Source organism: Mangifera indica, chromosome 12, assembly GCF_011075055.1.
Source record: "Mangifera indica cultivar Alphonso chromosome 12, CATAS_Mindica_2.1, whole genome shotgun sequence".
NCBI lineage: Eukaryota > Viridiplantae > Streptophyta > Magnoliopsida > Sapindales > Anacardiaceae > Mangifera > Mangifera indica.
In genome coordinates this window covers 10,502,844-10,520,824 of record NC_058148.1, presented here as the reverse complement: position 1 = coordinate 10,520,824, position 17,981 = coordinate 10,502,844, and the positions used below count along the sequence as shown (strand labels likewise).

General features: G+C 34.2%; 1 protein-coding gene across 5 annotated transcripts; it reads left to right on the top strand.

The window, feature by feature from the left end:
- Positions 1-1,132: 1,132 nt before the first annotated feature.
- Positions 1,133-16,579, top strand: LOC123193021 (E3 ubiquitin-protein ligase SHPRH). 5 transcript variants are annotated; one of them, XM_044605776.1, is made up of 20 exons: positions 1,133-1,272; positions 1,687-2,506; positions 2,603-2,824; positions 2,958-3,016; positions 3,556-4,021; positions 4,869-5,069; positions 6,429-6,684; positions 7,074-7,314; positions 7,417-7,586; positions 7,675-8,229; positions 9,956-10,122; positions 10,634-10,850; positions 10,919-11,119; positions 12,091-12,207; positions 12,458-12,700; positions 12,814-13,021; positions 13,483-13,700; positions 14,452-14,603; positions 15,357-15,621; positions 15,862-16,579. In XM_044605776.1, the coding sequence occupies exons 2-20, from the start codon at positions 1,689-1,691 to the stop codon at positions 16,126-16,128; spliced, it is 5,043 nt and encodes a 1,680-aa protein (XP_044461711.1). In that variant the 5' UTR covers positions 1,133-1,272; positions 1,687-1,688; the 3' UTR covers positions 16,129-16,579. The 5 variants fall into 5 exon arrangements, 4 of the variants coding, with proteins under 4 accessions (XP_044461711.1, XP_044461712.1, XP_044461710.1 ...); XM_044605777.1 differs by having other exon boundaries at positions 1,133-1,328; positions 2,618-2,824; XM_044605775.1 differs by having other exon boundaries at positions 1,133-1,328.
- Positions 16,580-17,981: the final 1,402 nt, after the last annotated feature.

Genomic DNA, 17,981 nt, shown 5'->3' with positions numbered 1-17,981 from the left:
TGAATATTGTACACTTGAATTACAACAGTGTGGCTGCACCTATCATAATTTGACAAATTAAAACGGCCAAACGAGTATGTCCCACCCAAGGTATATTATAATGACAAGTTTCTACCCTTTAACTATGAAAATATCAAATACCCACCCATGGCCAGTTAAATTTAACAGAACCCTAACGCCTGAAAATTTTATCTCAGCCTAAGTTTTAAAAAATGGTAGTTTCACCCTAGGGTTTGGTTTTGAAATCTCTGACGACCTCTCCGACTCCATTGCCGACGGCCTCTCCTTCCCGAAGAATCCTCTTCTTTTGGCAATATCTTTCCTTCCATTTAGAGGGCCGATCGGCGTTGGAAATGCCTTGGGAGACGAAGAACTTCGTCTCCCAAGGCGTCTTCAACACCGATCGCTCTCTAAATGGGAGGAAAGAGATTGTCGGAAGGAAATGATGTTTCGGGAGGAAAAGGTCGTCAACAATGGAGTCAGACAGGTCACCAGAGATTTCAAAACCAAACCCTAGGGTGAAACTACCATTTTTTAAAACTTAGGTTGAGAGAAAATTTTAATTTTTAAAGTTTAGGAAGGTAAAAATAGATTATATTTTAGTTTATTTTTTAATATTATAGAGAAAAAGATGATTTTACCTTTACCATCATTATTTTTAACTGATTATGGGTAGATATTTGATATTTTTATAGTTAAAAGGTGAAAACTTGTTATTACCGCATACCTTGGGTGGGAAATAGTCGTTTGGCCAATTAAAACTTTATCAAACCCTAGATGCTACCAATTTTAAGAGAGGACACTGATTGAGGTCATACAAGTAATTTCGAAAAAAAACAAGACCATATTCCACGTTGGTTTTCTTCTGCTGTCATCAAATCAAATCACAGCCCAATCAATAACCTTCAATAACTTGATTTATCAATAAAACTATGTGTATCCACTTTGAGTACACAAATATATACACATTTATATATGTCATCAAATGATTAGATAATTTTAAATTAAAAATAAAACAATACCCAATCATATGATGACACATATGAATATATATATATTTATGTACCTAAAATAGGTACACATAGTATTACTCCTTCGTTTATATGTTTTTTTCTTCTCATTTTAGTCTCACTTAAACTGGTTACGAAAAACAAAATCTATCAATTTTTTTATTTTGTTAAACTCGCACGGACCGCGCGTGTATTCCCCCTCCGTCCTGCCAACTTCTCTTTCTCCCTTAACGCAAACACTTAACTCTTCGAAAATTTACAGGTTACCCTCAGCAAACTTCCTCCTTTCAAATTTCATTCTTCTTCCAATATTGTAAGGTTAGTTTCAAAAAAAATTATCCTTTTATATTCCCTCCTTATCCCATTTAATTAGGATTCAAGTCCTGCTACGGATTTCCCTTTTTCTATGCATTTTCGTATTCATTGTTAAGTTTCTGCCTTGAGTTTCATGTGGTTTAGCTTATTAGAGGTTCAATTTTTATTTTTTCCTGGTTGGAATCATTGCAATGAAAGGTCTTCTTATGTGGTTTTGCTCATTATTTCTAAACATCTGAGAAGTGAAGTTGCTCGTTCAATTTTGTATTGGCTCCTATGTTTATTTTTATGATTTTATTGTTATTCAAATAACTCTGTAATGTTACATGAGAAATTTATTTAGTCCTTGTTTGATTTGTAGTGATGGGTAGAAGGAAGCAGTCTCGTCCTCGTCGATCAGGTGGAGCCATTGTAGAAAGTAGTGGTACTACTGAACCACAATTGGATAAGCAGAAAGCAAATGATACCAGGCAGCCGGGTAAAGGGCAGTTTGATGATATTGATAAGCCGCATTTCGTAGAGGTTAATAAGAATTCTTGGGTTTCAGACGAGCACCTTGATATATCTGAAATTGTTTTAAAAGATTTGAAACTAAAAGAAGGGTTTTCTGGTTTTATAATTAGCGAGGATTTTTATCATGAATCTAAGTACAGCTTAAGGTTTAGGGCATGCAATGTAAATGAGTTTATCAGTCGTATTAAGCTAGGTCATTGGCCATTGTTGTCTTCTAGCAGTGTAACTTTAGAATTTGTGGAGAAATGCAAGGAAGACATGGAGACGCACACGATTATTTTGTGTGGGAGTTTTGATGGACCAGATGAGGGTATTACGGGTCTTGTTCATCTGGCAAATTTGGAGCTTTTCACATTAAGGCCAGTCCTTGGTGTTACACTTTTGGAGAACATGTCATCCATTAGGCTGAGAGTGGAGATACTTAAGAGCATGTTTGATGCTTGTGATTCTATTCTAGAAAATAGTAACAAATTGTGGAAGAGAAGTATGATGGATGTCATAGCTTGGCTCCGTCCAGAAGTTTTGACTTCAGAAGCTAGGTATGGAGTTAGTAAATCAACAGAAATGGATGTTGAATCAATGACGAAGAGAGATGATAGTCCTTCAGAAACCAAAAAACTTGCGAGGTTTGATGTTGCTGGATTTTATGAAGCCATTAAACCATCAAAGTGAGTCACAGCATTCTGTGTGCTACAATGATTGTTTTTTGTTTGTATTGTTTATAATAACAACGGTATCGTCTTTTCAACTCCTAAGTTTTACAGTTCAACTCCCTACAGAGTGGAACCGATGCTTGAAGATGATTTACCCAACTTGCTCCCTCCATTAAGACCATATCAGCGTCGTGCAGCATACTGGATGGTACAAAGAGAGAAAGGAGATTCAGAAAGTTTGAGTGAAAGGAAAAGAAGTCGATTCTGTTCTCCCCTTTGTATGCCCATGAATTTTCTTGACTCTTCTACAAGAGTGTTCTATAATCCATTCAGGTATCTCTTCTTTAGGGTGATTTGTTTTAGAAACTGGGAAAAAATTATGTTTTCTTTATGTTGCTTTGTATTTTAAGTGACTTCTAGTTTTCTCTCCTTCACCATGCTTACTCTTATTAAATGTTGTCCTCAGTGGAAATGTTTCTTTGCGCTTGGAATACTCATCATATGTCTTTGGTGGTATTCTTGCCGGTAAGTTTAACACACTTCTTTAATTTTGTTTTTGTATGTCGGTTTTTTCAAATAATACTCTGAACGTATTTTTTGATGTTTTTGATTAGAAATTATTGAACTCTAAATGTGGTGAAAAAAAATCTTCTAGTGCCTGGATTTGCAATATCAAACACCTTCAAAATTAGCCTCAACATGTGTGCACAACTGAATGGGGCCAAGGCATATATCACATAATTAAGTCAATACTTTATATGCTTCTTTGTTACTCTCCTGCCTCTGTGTTTTCAAAAATTTTGAAGCTTTCTTTGTCTGTTAGATAGGAGTGTAGAGAAAGTAATATGCTTAAGATTGTATGCTTGCTTGATATGGATATGCAATTTTCTTTTTTCCTTTCATGGTGTAATTTAGATGTGAAAGATCATTCCTAAACTCCTCCTAGAAATGGAAAGTATTTTCTAATCTGTAGTTTCATATAACTTTTGACTATTTAATAGGAGTATGCACATATCTAATATCGCTTTAATTGCTTTGGATATGGTCTTTTATGACTTCAACAGATGAGATGGGTTTGGGCAAAACTGTGGAACTTCTTGCCTGCATATTTGCTCATCGAAAGCCAGCATCTGAGGATGGTATGTTGATTGATAATTCATTTCAAGTCATTGGGGACCAGGAAGTTAAGCTACAGAGACTGAAAAGAGAGCGTGTTGAGTGCATCTGTGGGGCTGTGACTGAAAGCCACAGGTATAAGGGTTTATGGGTAATGTGTGACATATGTGATGCCTGGCAACATGCAGATTGTGTTGGTTATTCACCCAGGGGAAAGAAAAGGAGGTCAGCAGTTGAGTTACAGAAGCACACAAGAAAAAAAGATATGACCAAGATAGTTGTGAGAGATGGAGAACACATTTGCCAATTGTGCTCAGAACTGATGCAAGCTACTCATTCTCCTGTTGCTACTGGTGCCACTCTGATAGTCTGTCCAGCTCCTATATTGCAGCAATGGCATGCCGAAATAATACGGTATGACTCCAACTTTGACTGTCTCTAGCCATTTAAAAAAGCTAGAATCCTCAAGATTATAGTACTATAAATCTGCAATCAAATCAGACAATTTCTATGGCAAAAAGTTAAGGTTGGTACTCCTAATTTTGTCATACTCCAAAATGTCAGAACTAAATTAAGTGTGGTCGTATTTTTCAACAATCCTCATGCTTCACTTTTGCTTGGGATCCCCAGAGACGGAATCAGATTAGTGTTATCTATTCCCAGACTGAGCATGTCACCTGGCAAAGGTCATTCTTTTAGCATTTTACCACTGGGCTGTTGATCTTAACTTCAGTCTCAGAGCTGGACTTGTTTGTCCGAACTCTCTAACTAATACTATTTTATCAGACAAATTTGCTAAAACCAAGTTGATTTGGGCCTATGCAATTCATGAAATCTAGAATTGTTGATCTGTCCTTTCAAGAAAGAGAAAACTGGTTGATGGCCCTTAGGAAAGAGGAAGAAGCAGTGGCTCACATGATATACAAGAAAAGATGATTAATAAGTTCATGAATGTTGGAAAGCTAGGCTTACAAAAATGAAGTACCTAAAATGTGGATCACAGCCAATTCTATTTACTGAAGTAACATCTAGTATTATTATTGGTATTGAAATCATGTGCTTTCACATAATTGCTTATTACTACTTGCACTTCTTTTTAATAAAAAATCTAGAATTATTTAGACTATTTTTCTGCTGAAAGCTAATTTAGTTTAATAATATTATCATTTTCTTGTGATAGGTTGTCATAACATGTTGCTGCATATTTTTTCTGATGCATAATTTGTGTTACTGACAGATTTGTTAATTGTTATTTATTTAGTCATACACGTCCAGGTTCCTTGAAAACTTGTATCTATGAGGGTGTGAGAAATTCTTCTCTTTCAGATACATCCGTGATGGATATTAGTGAACTTATCAGTGCAGATATTGTGTTAACTACTTATGATGTGCTTAAAGAGGACTTGTCACATGACTCTGATAGACATGAAGGTGATCGACGCATAATGAGATTTCAAAAGAGGTTTCTTCGTAACTTGTGATTTGTAATGTTTTTTAGAACTAGATATTTAGTTTATCAAAATTGGTATCTCATTTTGAAAGAATTGCTTGAGTTTTAGGATATTTTTTAGCGCATAAGTTGTAACTTCTGCGAGATTACTTATAAGAATTGTCATTGTAATTTTGCCCTAACCTGTTCAACAAAAATTTGCCTGGTTCATAACTACTAACAGTACATTGTTTGGCTCTTAGCCTACATCCGAGATTGAGATGATAAGAAAATATTTACTGAAAACAGTATATTAACAAATCTAAAGGCTGTCTCACTTATTCTTAAAACTCTAATATACTGATAATTTATGCTCTCTATGGGTCACTTTGCATCCATTTTCTTTTGCTAGAGATCCCTGTTTTTCTTCAGGTAGATGGAGACAATATAATGGTCCTTAGATGTGATCCAGGCTTAGTATTTAATCCAAGACCTAGGAATTATAATTAGTGTCTAGCTATCTAGGTATGACAATATCAATTTGGTCGAAACTCAAGAATTCACGTTGTACCAAGTCAAATTTAGTATAGGATTCACTTTTTTTTTTTTTTTTGTTATAGAGGCACAGATCTATCTTAGTGATTCGAAGCACTTGTACATGTTTGTGTGACTATATGCTGATAAATTTACTTAAAAAAACAATCTTTTACACTGATATGAACTTTGAGAGAATTACATCTCAAAAGTTAACTATTAAGATTGGAGGGTCCAAAGTCATATAAGTGTTACACTAGAAACTTATGCTTTCTAATATGGGATCAAAGTCTCATATTTTATACTTGGGATCTTAACATATCATCACACTTTCAACTCAACACTCATGCGGGTTGACTGTGCGCTAGCTCCCTACTAGCCTCAGGCTAACAATGCAATACTAGTGTCACCACTAGCACTGCCCAATTGTGATTGGGAGACGTGATGATGACTCTAATACCAAATGATATGAACCTTGGGAGAACCACACCTCCAAAACTAGTTATTGAGATTAGAGAACCTAAAATCATGTAAATTTCACACTTGAAGCCTATGCTTTCTAATATGGAATCCAAGTCTCCTACCTTACACTTAGAATCCTAATACACACAAGTGTTTTAGTTGACTTTTATAATTCATTGTTGTCATTTTGGTCCTTGTAGCATAATTAGAAATCACGGTTGATGCTTGATTACTATGTTTGTAATACAATAAAGAAACAATTATGTATCAAAAATGAAGTCTGCTATCAAATTGTCATTTGTTTGGTCAATATTTTGTCTTGAAAACATGTTTGGTTTCATATGAAGATATCTCTGAATTGCATGTTGAATTTTTGTGACTGCCACCATTTGTTAGGTACCCTGTTATTCCAACTCTTCTCACCAGAATATTTTGGTGGAGGATCTGTTTGGATGAGGCTCAAATGGTTGAGAGTAATGTTGCTGCTGCCACAGAAATGGCTTCACGCTTACATACTAAGCATCGGTGGTGTATTACAGGGACTCCTATACAACGGAAACTTGATGACTTGTATGGACTTTTAAGATTTCTTAAATCAAATCCATTTGATATTCCTAGATGGTGGATTGAAGTTATACGAAATCCTTATGAGGTATGACGTTATGTATATATATATTTTTTCTCATTGACAAGGTATTTGCAAGGTGACTTTTCAGCTGCCAAAGATACAATTAAACAAGATGTGTTTTTGGTATAACTTTGATATGCTTTCTTTTGTTAAATATTTTTTATGTGAGGTGATCAGAGCTTTTTGTATAACTGTGATATGCTTTCTTTTGTGATATATATTTATATGAGATGATCAAAGTTCTATTTGTCACCTTTTTTGTAATGTTTTCAGTGTATAACGAGTTTGTAAACAAAAAAAATTGCATGATTCCTTATTTGCATTTCTTTGATTTACCAACATCCATGTTAGCACCCTCTACCATTCAACCATTTGTATATTGTTGGTTCTTAGTCTTGCTTCTTGCTTTGCAGAGTGGAGATATGGGAGCAATGGAATTTGCTCATGAATTCTTTAAGGAAATCATGTGGCGTTCTTCAAAACTGCATGTAGCAGATGAGCTACAGCTTCCTCCTCAAGAGGAGTGTGTTTCTTGGCTTACCTTTTCACCTATTGAAAAACACTTTTATCAGAGCCAACATGAGACTTGTGTGGATTATGCCTGTGAAGTTATTCAAAGTTTGAAAAATGATATTCTCAAGAGAAATGTGCTAGGTTGTTAATGGATGTATTAAAATCTTCAGAAGCATTTTAGGCAAAGTACCAATTTTTCATTTTGAATATTAATAACATTCTTTTCATGCTTTTTTCTGCTAGGTTGTTCATCCTTTGATGATTCTTCTAATCCTATCATCACCCAAGCAGAGGCCGCAAAGCTGTTGAACTCACTCTTGAAGCTTCGCCAGGCCTGCTGCCACCCTCAAGTGGGAAGCTCTGGGTTGCGTTCTTTGCAACAATCCCCTTTAACCATGGATGAAATATTGATGGTGGGTTACCTGAGGAATTATATGGTGAAGTTTTTTTCCAAAATATTTAGCTGTTCGATTTCAATTTATGGAGGGGACCTTTTTGTAGGTTCTTATTGGTAAGACCAAGACAGAAGGGGAGGAAGCACTGAGGAAGTTGGTTATGGCTTTAAATGGGCTTGCTGGGATAGCAATGATTGAGAGAAATCTTTGCCAAGCTGTGTCTTTGTACAAGGAAGCAATGGTTGTTGTTGAAGAGCACTCTGAAGATTTCCGACTGGACCCTTTGTTGAATATTCACCTTCATCACAATCTTGCAGAGATTCTTCCAATGGTTACAAACTGCTTAAAACAATTTCCGATCGAGGGGCAACAATATGCTGAAAGTTTTGAAAAGGCCTCCAAGGTGCACAATATTGAAATATACAATGAAAATGTTGCAAAAGGGCAAAAATTAAGCAAGAAAGAGAATACAGATTTTAATGATGCAGGGAACCCACCAGATCATACACTTGACTTGTTAGAAAATGGCCATGTGTCGTCCCAATTATTCGATGATGCCTCTTTGAGAATAGCTTGTGAGAACTTGAAGCAGAAGTATTTAACTGTATTTAGTTCAAAGCTATCAATTGCTCGACAAGAATTTAGAAAATCATACATGCAGGTACCTTTGGTTGTCCTGTTCCATCTTTTATGCGTTGGACTTGTAGTATTTTCATGAACCTTCATATTTTTATATATGATTGTGTATCATTCTCATGTCCACCATATTTTAACGGGTGATTATGTATCATTCTCATGTAAGATTGTTTTCTTTAGGTCCTGTTGGAAAAATTAGAGTAAAATCCCAGATTTATTGGATGTGATTAGGATATGATTTGTTGGAAAGATTAGAATATAATCTCAGATTTATTAGGATGTTATTAGTATATGACTAGGTGAACTTTCTGATTGTGTATTTGTTGGAAGGTTCCTGATTTCCTCTTGAGAATTATTGCTCTTTATTGGGATAAGTTGTCTCCTTTATAATTTAAACCCTATTGATGAATAAATTGAATAAGAGTGATTTATTCAAAAAGCTCTTGTTTTATGGTATTTTACTAAACATTGGGAAACTTAGTAACATTTATGGTATTGTACTAAATTATGGGGAAACTTGGTTACATGAAGAAGCGAAAAACAGTCCGTGGTATCTAGAAGCAATGCAAAAGTTGAGTTCAGGGTTATTGCTCAGAGAGTATGTTAATTAATTTGGTTAGAAAGGTTGTTGAAGGACTTAAATATACCTGGGACAGGCCTTATGAAGTTGTGTAGTGATAGCAAATCTATTATCAACATTTTTCACCATCTCAGCTTGATTAGATGAAGCATGTTATAATCAATAGAAATTTCATCAATGACAAGATCAAGAATGGATCTATCAACCTGTCCACGTATCTATGAAGTCATAAGAAGCTAATGTCTTTACACTAAAGCCATGTCAAACTAGGTTTTGATTTACTTGTAGGCAAGCTGGGAATAATTTATATCTATTAACCAGTTTGAGGCGGTGTGTGGAAGAGATTAGAATAAAATCTCAGATTTATTGGAATGTGATTAGGATATGATTAGGTCAATCTTCTGATTGTGTATTTTTTGGTAGATTCATGATATTCCTCTCAAGAATTATGACTCAATATTAGGATAGGTTGTCTATTAAATAATGTATACCCTATTGATAAATAAATCGAATAACAATGATTTCTTCCAAAAGCTCTTGTTTCAGGTTTCAAACAGACTATTCATACTTACATACATATCAGTAAACATTGAGATTGTTGAGGATTGTGGTTTGTTTCCTCTTTTGGTTTCTTTGTGAAGATTTAGTTTGTATTCCTTTAGGAAAGCTTGTTGTAATGGAAGTACAAATATATGAGGAATAACAATTCTATAAGGATTAGGTAAATATTTCCTAGTAGGAATTGTTAATCTCCATTAGCCTATAAATATAGGATCTTGAGAATCAAGTAGTTCATGGGAGAGAGAAATATGTTGGCATGTAGAGGAGTTTTGGTTAAACACCTTTTGGTATACCATTGGTTTGGCTTTTTTGGTAGGTATCATATTTTTGTTAGTTTAGTCTTATACTAGGTATTGGGATTTTGTTGTTTTACATTTGGGGCATCATATAATGTGTTGTACTTCTCTAGCTTTGTGATGATAATATTTTCCTCTTTTATCCGTGAATGTAGGTTGGTTATATCAAACCATGTTAAATAGCGTATCATATGTGTGATTGGTGATTTATTTCATATTTTATTAATCTTGAAATTTATTATGTTTCCGTGAACTCCTAACAAGGATATTGGTTGTATCACTTCTTATGGAGGTATTCACACTTTTTTTTAAAGGTTTGCAATGCATTGGACAACATAAAAGAGCAGCATGATGGTTGGTGGTTTGAAGTGCTTTATCATGCTGAGGGGAACAATGACTTATCTTCAGAGTTGATTAGAAAGATTGAAGAGGCTGTCTCAGGATCTCTAAATAAATCGAGGTCAATGAGAATTGCATCTCGGTTAGTGGTATTCTTAGGTTGTAATATCATGTCTCTTGTGTGGAGCATGCATTCAACCATTTTATTGTTTTACTTGAATTTAAATCTGAAATTGTGCTATATTTAGTTGTATATTTATTCCAGATTTCTGCCCATATTCTTGTTTAGTGAAAATGCATATCTGTAAATTGCTTTAAAGTAAAGGAATTTGTATGTCAGTAAGTTAGTCAGCATGGCTAGAGTGCAAGGGCTTCATAGTGTTACGTAAGTGTGATATATCAGATTCAATTGTTTTTTATGAATTATATACAAGGTCTGTTATTTACGGTTGAAAACAATTGCATAAGAATAATTTACTTTTTCCATGATTATAATTGGTGGACACTACAGTTAATTAAGGTAGTTTTCTCTGGATAGAAGAAGTGAAAATTCCTTACTTACCCAGAATTTCTTTTTATGTTCACTGCATATTAAACATAACAATTGTTCAATATTGTTTTTCATTAGTGATTAATTTATGTTTTTGATCTAGTTTCCGAAGCATGAGTGGTCTAAAGTATCATATTCAGTCTGGTTTGGATCTACTGCAAGCCTCCAGGAAAAAGTTACTTGATCAACTCTTAGAAATTGATCAGACAATGGAGAAACCAAAAGAAGAGGACATGGATCGTGTGAGATATTGTCGAATTTGCTATGGTGTAGGTGATGGTCCAACATGTGTTCATTGTGAACTAGATGAAATATTTCAGGTTTGCTTCTCATCTTTTCTGTTAGCTTATATGTTTTTATACAGAATTAGTCATACCTTTTTTCCCAGGATTATGAGGCAAGGCTGTTTCGTCTCAAGAAATCACATGGAGAGATGATTGCATCTGCTGAAGAGGCAGTAGTTTTGCAGAAGAAGAATTCTTCACTCAATCGTTTTTATTGGTATTTGTCACAACCAAATAAAAAATCAACTTCATCAACGGTTGGTAATGAAGAAGTAAAAAGGAGAGATGTTAGAGAAACAATAGTGGTCAGTTACTTAAATATCCTGCTTATGTTTATTGTTGTGATTTTATAAGTTTACCTATGCTTTGTTTATGGTTTAGCAAAATTCAGAATCTCTGTTTGACTCAAGCCTGCAAAGGATTTTTTTGTCATTGACATCAACTGAAGGTTACATAAATATAACTGGTTGATTATATATCTAGAAGAAAGATCACTTTGATAAGTACCAGTAGTGGAACAGCTTGTTACTTCCAATTAGAATAAGAAAGTCATGCAAGGCAAATAGAAAAAAAGACTTTCCTTTCTTATCTAGTAACTTGCCACTTGTCTTGTAGGCTATGTAAGGCTAAGGCTTTTTTCTGGATCCACAGATCCTTAGTGAAAGATTTTATCCTACTGGAATGAATTATAGTGGAAAGTGATTTATTGGAACATTCAACCTTTCATCATTGGTGACCATAGATTGTATTGTTGCAATCGCATGGTGTCTCTTTCCAGATTCTCTATTATTATGTTGCCATTCTTACTACTATAATCTTCATTAGTCTCTTCTTTCATTATTCATTTAGTTTGATGGTGTTCATCTTGATTCTGGATATACATCACATCTAGTCTGAGCTAGAACTTGTTGGACATTCAGTATTTTACTTCAGTCCATGTTCTTATTTAATTATCAGCTGTATGAAAATTCTTTTTTTTTTTTAATATGCTATAAAATAAATTATCTTTTTCTATTGTTTGTTAGACTTGAAAATTTCATATTCCAAATTCTAATATCTCTTCCTAATATAAAGTTAGAATCTATAAACATTCATTAGTTGTAGGGTTACTGTTGATAAAGTTTCTAACCACATCACAGTTAATGGAATCTTGGTATGGTTCATGGAATTTCCATGGATACTTCTTGTGAATTTCTTGATTGCAAAATGAAAAATGATGTTACAATTCATAGAATGTACTTCTGTTATTCACCTGCTAATGTTATTGAGTCAATAGGTTTCAAAATCTCCCTCTGAATTGGAGGTTGTTCTAGGAGTTTTAAAGAGTTATTGCAAGACTCATTTGGGGAGGGATGTCATATCTGCAGCAAGCAAGCAGCTACACTGTTTGGAGGTACAGTCTGGTCAATCATTTTATACGTTTAGTAACTACCTAAAAAAAAAACTAAACTGCCATTGAGCATTACTCTACCATTGAATTACTTACAGAGATTTAGGTGATTCCTAATTTTGTTCTTTATTACGCTTGAAAAATTTCTACTCTGGTTTAAGGGATTTCGGTTGATACCATTACATGAAGCATTCTAGATTTTTTGGAAATCTTGATCTCATTTCTTTTCTTTTATTTTCATTTAAAATTAAAGGGAATGCGAAAGGAGTATGCACATGCGAGGTCATTGGCAATTGCTCAAGCTCAAGTTCTCCGTTCTCATGATGAAATTAGGATGGCAACAACACGATTGCACCTAAAAGAAAATGAGGATGATAATTCTATTGATGCTTTGAGTCCAGATGAACTAGCAGCAGCTAGTGTGACAAACTCCAGTGAAAAGTTTATGGCTATGACCATGTTGTCAAGTATTAAAGGAAAGCTACGATATTTGAAGGTAGGGCAGAGTATTTTTTTTTTTTTTAATATCTTCATATCTAAGATCAAACTTTATAACAGTGATCATGTGTAGCAAATATGCTAATGCTTACTCTATTTGCAAACTTTCAGGGTTTGGCAAAATCTAAACAAAAATTGCCCCTTGAAGAAAATTCAAATATTTCCACATTGACTGAAGAGACGATTTCCATTTCAAATTTTAATGAGCACAGAAGTGAATGTCAATCCAAAATTGATGAGGAAACATGCCCAATATGTCAAGAAAAACTAAGCAATCAAAAGATGGTTTTTCAATGCGGGCATTTTACATGTTGTAAATGTAAGTTTCACCACCTTCTAAATATTATGATTGTTGAGCTTCCATATGCATGGGATCATATTGGTTGTTGAGACTCAGCTCGGGGATCTGAAACCAGAATAGATGAGAGCCTTCTTGACTAACACTGAATCATGATGCAAAATGTCTCCAAAGTTTGACTGAATTGGGAAATTGAGAATATTGGCCTCGTAAGAATAATTAGATAATACTGGGCTACTAAGCAACTAAAATATTGTAAATATCTTCCTTCAGTTTAACAAAGTATGATTGGACCATGCAACATGCAAAGTTAGCTGTATTTTTTTGTTCTAAATTTCTTTGTGCTGCCCGATCATTCTCTGTTGGTGTGAGATTCCTTACACCTACTGAACTTCCCAACTTCCGAAAAATTGAATATTTCTTACTGGATAAATTATCTGATTTTTATAAATGTCAGTTTCATTAATATTGCATTTTTGCAGGTTTCTTTGCAATGACTGAGCGGAGACTACATCATGATAATAAGGTTCAAAATGAATGGGTAATGTGCCCAACATGTAGACAGCGTACAGATATTGGTAATATCGCTTTTGCTGATGACAGACACAGTAAATCTTGTGAGTCTGCTATGCTGAATGGAGTCCAAGGTCATGAAATATATGAAGAATCTTTGACCGTTCAAGGATCATATGGAACAAAGGTAAGTTCCTTCTTAATCTCATATGCTGAGTATCTTAAGTGATCATTTAGCTGTTAATAGAATTCGAACTTTCTGTAGTTAATATCGAATAAGTTTTAATCCGCTTGTATGCAACAAATATCAGTAGAAAAACTCTAATACCCATTTAGAGCCTATTGATTTTTCAGCATAATGTCTATAAATTATTTTAATATCTTGTTGGTAGATTATTTTTTAACTCACAGATTTCATATAACTGTAAAATTATTTGAAAGCAGTAACACCCTCAAGAGAACTTCTAAAGCTTGCCAGCAACCTTGTTCATTTATTTATTTATATTAGAAAAGGACTAGTATCTAGTCTTTAAACTGATATATAAGCCTTTTTCATTAAATTAAAACAGTATATGACTCGTGATCCACTACTACTGCTCGTAGACACCTAGCTGCATCAGCATACCAACAACAAAATACATATATGAGTATTGAATGCCCCAATGTGATAGCAACAAAATACATATCTTGACTGCATCAGGTCCTTATTTGTTTCAAGCAAACGCTGATTTGCTGCCAAAATGTCTCTATGTGCACGTATATGCTCACTGTCACATGTATTTGATGTTGTGTATGCTTTCAACCATTCATCTTGCTCATCTGAACTTGGAGTTTTATTATACTCCAATTACCTGATACATACTAAGTGGTCTACTTGCCTTTTTTTCTCCTGTCATCTGCCTTTGGAAGGTTGCTGACTTATTTTGGTATTATGAAAGATTGAAGCAGTTACCCGAAGAATTTTGTGGATAAAGTCTAAAGATCCAGAAGCAAAAGTCCTTGTTTTCTCAAGTTGGAATGATGTCCTTGATGTGTTAGAACATGCCTTCACCGCCAACAATATTACTTGTATCAGGATGAAAGGAGGCAGGTAACATGGTGTTTTAGCTTATTATGATCTAATACTTGGGCCAGTAATGTGGACTTAGCTGGACCAAGAGTCTTTGTTAATATCCAAAACGTGGAGTCTTGATAATAAAATCTGGTAATTCTACTGATTCAATAATGCATTCAGAAACTGTCAAAAAGGGGTAGTCACCTGATTGTAAGAGCTTACAAATGGAACAAATAAATTATATTTGGTGAAAGAATATTTTACTGATTTATAAGATCTAGATAGCTGAAATATTGAACGATTGAATTAAAGAATAACCTTATATGATATTGTTTGTTTCTTCCTTTTCAGTTTATAATAGCTCTGCTTTTGAATGTTGATAATGGACTGCGGGTTAACCTCTTTCATAACTGTTTCAATTCCTTCTTGAAGATTTCCTTTCTCATATATTAGTGTTATCATTCACATAGATTTTCTAATGTATCTTATAGAGAGAAAGGGAGGAAGAGTCGGAAGGGCAAACAAAGAGTTTGGCATGTATTCTAATAATTTCAAATAAGTTTTATTTCATGTACTGTACTGTGCCTTTTAGTATACTATGTGAAACTGAAGCATTTGTCAGATTTACATGGTTAATGGTTATCATTAAAATGTTTTAATATGTGATAGCAAAAACATGAAAGAAAATTGCGTTACTGCTCAAGTTAGTTGATATTGATTAAGCTATTTTATGTGCTTCAGCTATTGTATATTCTTATTGTTGTTTATGGTTATGGCTCTGCAATGCAGAAAATCACAAATTGCCATCACCAAATTCAAGGGACAGAAAAGCTCTGGTGAAGGAACTTCCAAAGCACAAGTCCAACAACCAGAGCCAAAGTCTATCCAAGTGTTATTACTCTTGATCCAACACGGAGCCAATGGCCTTAATCTGTTGGAAGCACAACATGTTGTTCTTGTAGAGCCACTACTTAATCCGGCTGCAGAAGCACAAGCAATCAGCCGGGTGCACCGAATTGGTCAGGAAAATAGGACACTTGTTCATCGCTTTATAGTATGTACATCTCACTTATTTATCATTTCACATCTGTCCATGCAATTTGCAGTTTAGTTGTGCATTTACAATAGCCTTAACATTATAATTGTATTCGATGATGTGTTTCTTCTCCAACCTTTTTATGTGGGTCTACTTTGACAAACCTCTCAATCATGTGGAAAACGAGTTTGAATTAAAGGAAAAAGAGAGATGCTTTTACTATGACATTTTATATTGTCTCTTGCTCTATGACATCAGGTTAAAGACACAGTTGAAGAGAGCATATATAAGCTAAATAGAGGCAGGAACACCAGTTCGTTCATCAGTGGAAACACAAAGAATCAAGATCAGCCTCTTTTGACGCTGAGAGATGTTGAGTCACTATTTGCAGCAGGCTTATCCGCCGTCCCAGAAAGTGATGGAAAGCCAACTGAAACTGAAGGTCTAAGGAATTTGCCCCCGTCTGTAGCTGCCGCAGTAGCAGCTGAAAGGAGACTGAAGGGTCATTCAACGCCAGCACAATGATCTTAATTAGTAAAGATCTTAATATGTTACTCCAGCTGAAGATACTAGCCCAAGATTCTGAGGCGGATAGACAACAATGGAGCAATTACATAGCTGAGAACACTCAAATGTTGATGGAGATTATTACAAAATTAGTCTAGGAGCCACATTTTATATTACACGGAATACATTTTTTTTTTCAGAAAATGGTATATCCCTATACAGATTTAATTTAGTCAAATTGTAGAACTCTGCGTGGCTTTGAGCAGAGAATGAAGCTTTTGTTCATCCTAGCAAATAAAAAGCTTAGTCATTGTTATGGTGTATTTATTGACAGAAGAGAAACACCAAATGTACACGGTAAAATATACACAAGGTTTGAAAGAATACAAATGATGTACACAAACAAATTTTATTAATTTATCTGTACAAATTGAACTGATAATATATGATTTGATGATTTGATTGTTTACTTTTTCTCTCATTTCATCTCTAATCGCATACCTCCACCACAGATAAAGTAAGAAAGTAATTTCATTACCCAGAACTTACATATTTCTTTTTGCCCTTTCTGGATTCGCTTTATTTCCTTCTGTTCACATTCTTTGAAAGGGGGAAAGAGAGGATGTACCTCCACCTTAGATAAAGTTGGAAGTAATTACAGAAAATTGAGTTTACGATAGAAGATATTATGTAACAGTAGCAAGAGCTTCATCAACTATATTTTCCTTCATGGAGATGGCACTACCTATCCATCCAGTATGATTGCTTTGCTTTGAACATCATATTTAAAAACTAGCACTTCCTTTCCTAATTTGCCTTTTCCCACTGTACCTTCTACACACTAATCACCTGTGATATAAAAAATACTCTTCGAATTATTATGTAACAGTTTTTCTAATGCTCTAAGTTGAAAAATCAATTTGGGTTTGTCGCCAAAATTTAAAAATATCATGTAACATTTCCAGAAAAACTGCGTCAAATTTTTCACAAAAAAAAAACCCTAAAACTCCGGTGAAAAAATTATAGTTGCCCTTCCATACTCGTGGAAAATCACATATACCCCATATTCACTTAAAAAAAATTACATTTGCCCCCTAGTTACATGTCATATAAATTTTCCGCAAGCTATTTTATTTTCTCAATCCCTAAATCCCAACCGTTTACAAACTTAAATATAACAATCTGTATACCATTAAACCACCCAAAATGATCCAATAGACCAATTTAAAGTTCAGATTGAACATCGTATAAGGATGTAATGATATTTCTTGCTTGAAATCAAGTTTTTAAGTTAAAATATTATAAAAACATTTTAACTTCAAGATTAAATGGGTTAATATTAATTTTAGGGTTTAAAGAGATTTTGACTGAAGATTCAGAGCCGGGACAATATTGAATTACTTATATAAATATAGATAAGAGTGAATTCGAATCAACCTAACTTGAGTTAAAATTGACTTAAAAAAAATAAAACTTGTGCTTCTCTCGAATTGATTTAAGTTTAATTTGATTTGAAAGATGTCAAACTCGAGTTTGACTTGATTTGGTTATAATACTAAATCACACTCAACTTGAACTCCGTTTGATATTATAATCAATCAAAATCAATCAAAACAAATTTATTTTGTATGCGTATTAATCAAAATTATATTATTTTAATTGATTCAAATCAAACTTTTTTATGCTCGTGTGTTTAACGAGTCAAACAACCATAAGCTCGAACTTGACAATATAGAACCCTTAACTTGAACTCGAGCTCAAACTCAACTCTAACTCCCGTTAGCCAAACCTGTTTCAGATTCATTCAAACTAACTGCTGTTTTAATTAATAGCTCACACTTTTACTACTATTTTCCAGAGCAGCAATTTTA

Coding starts and splice junctions, on each gene's coding strand:
- LOC123193021 (XM_044605776.1), top strand. CDS start 1,689: ATGGGTAGAAGGAAGCAGTCTCGTCCTCGTCGATCAGGTGGAGCCATT. Junction 12,701..12,813: donor GAAAGCTACGATATTTGAAG/GTAGGGCAGAGT, acceptor GCAAACTTTCAG/GGTTTGGCAAAATCTAAACA. Junction 14,604..15,356: donor ATCAGGATGAAAGGAGGCAG/GTAACATGGTGT, acceptor TCTGCAATGCAG/AAAATCACAAATTGCCATCA.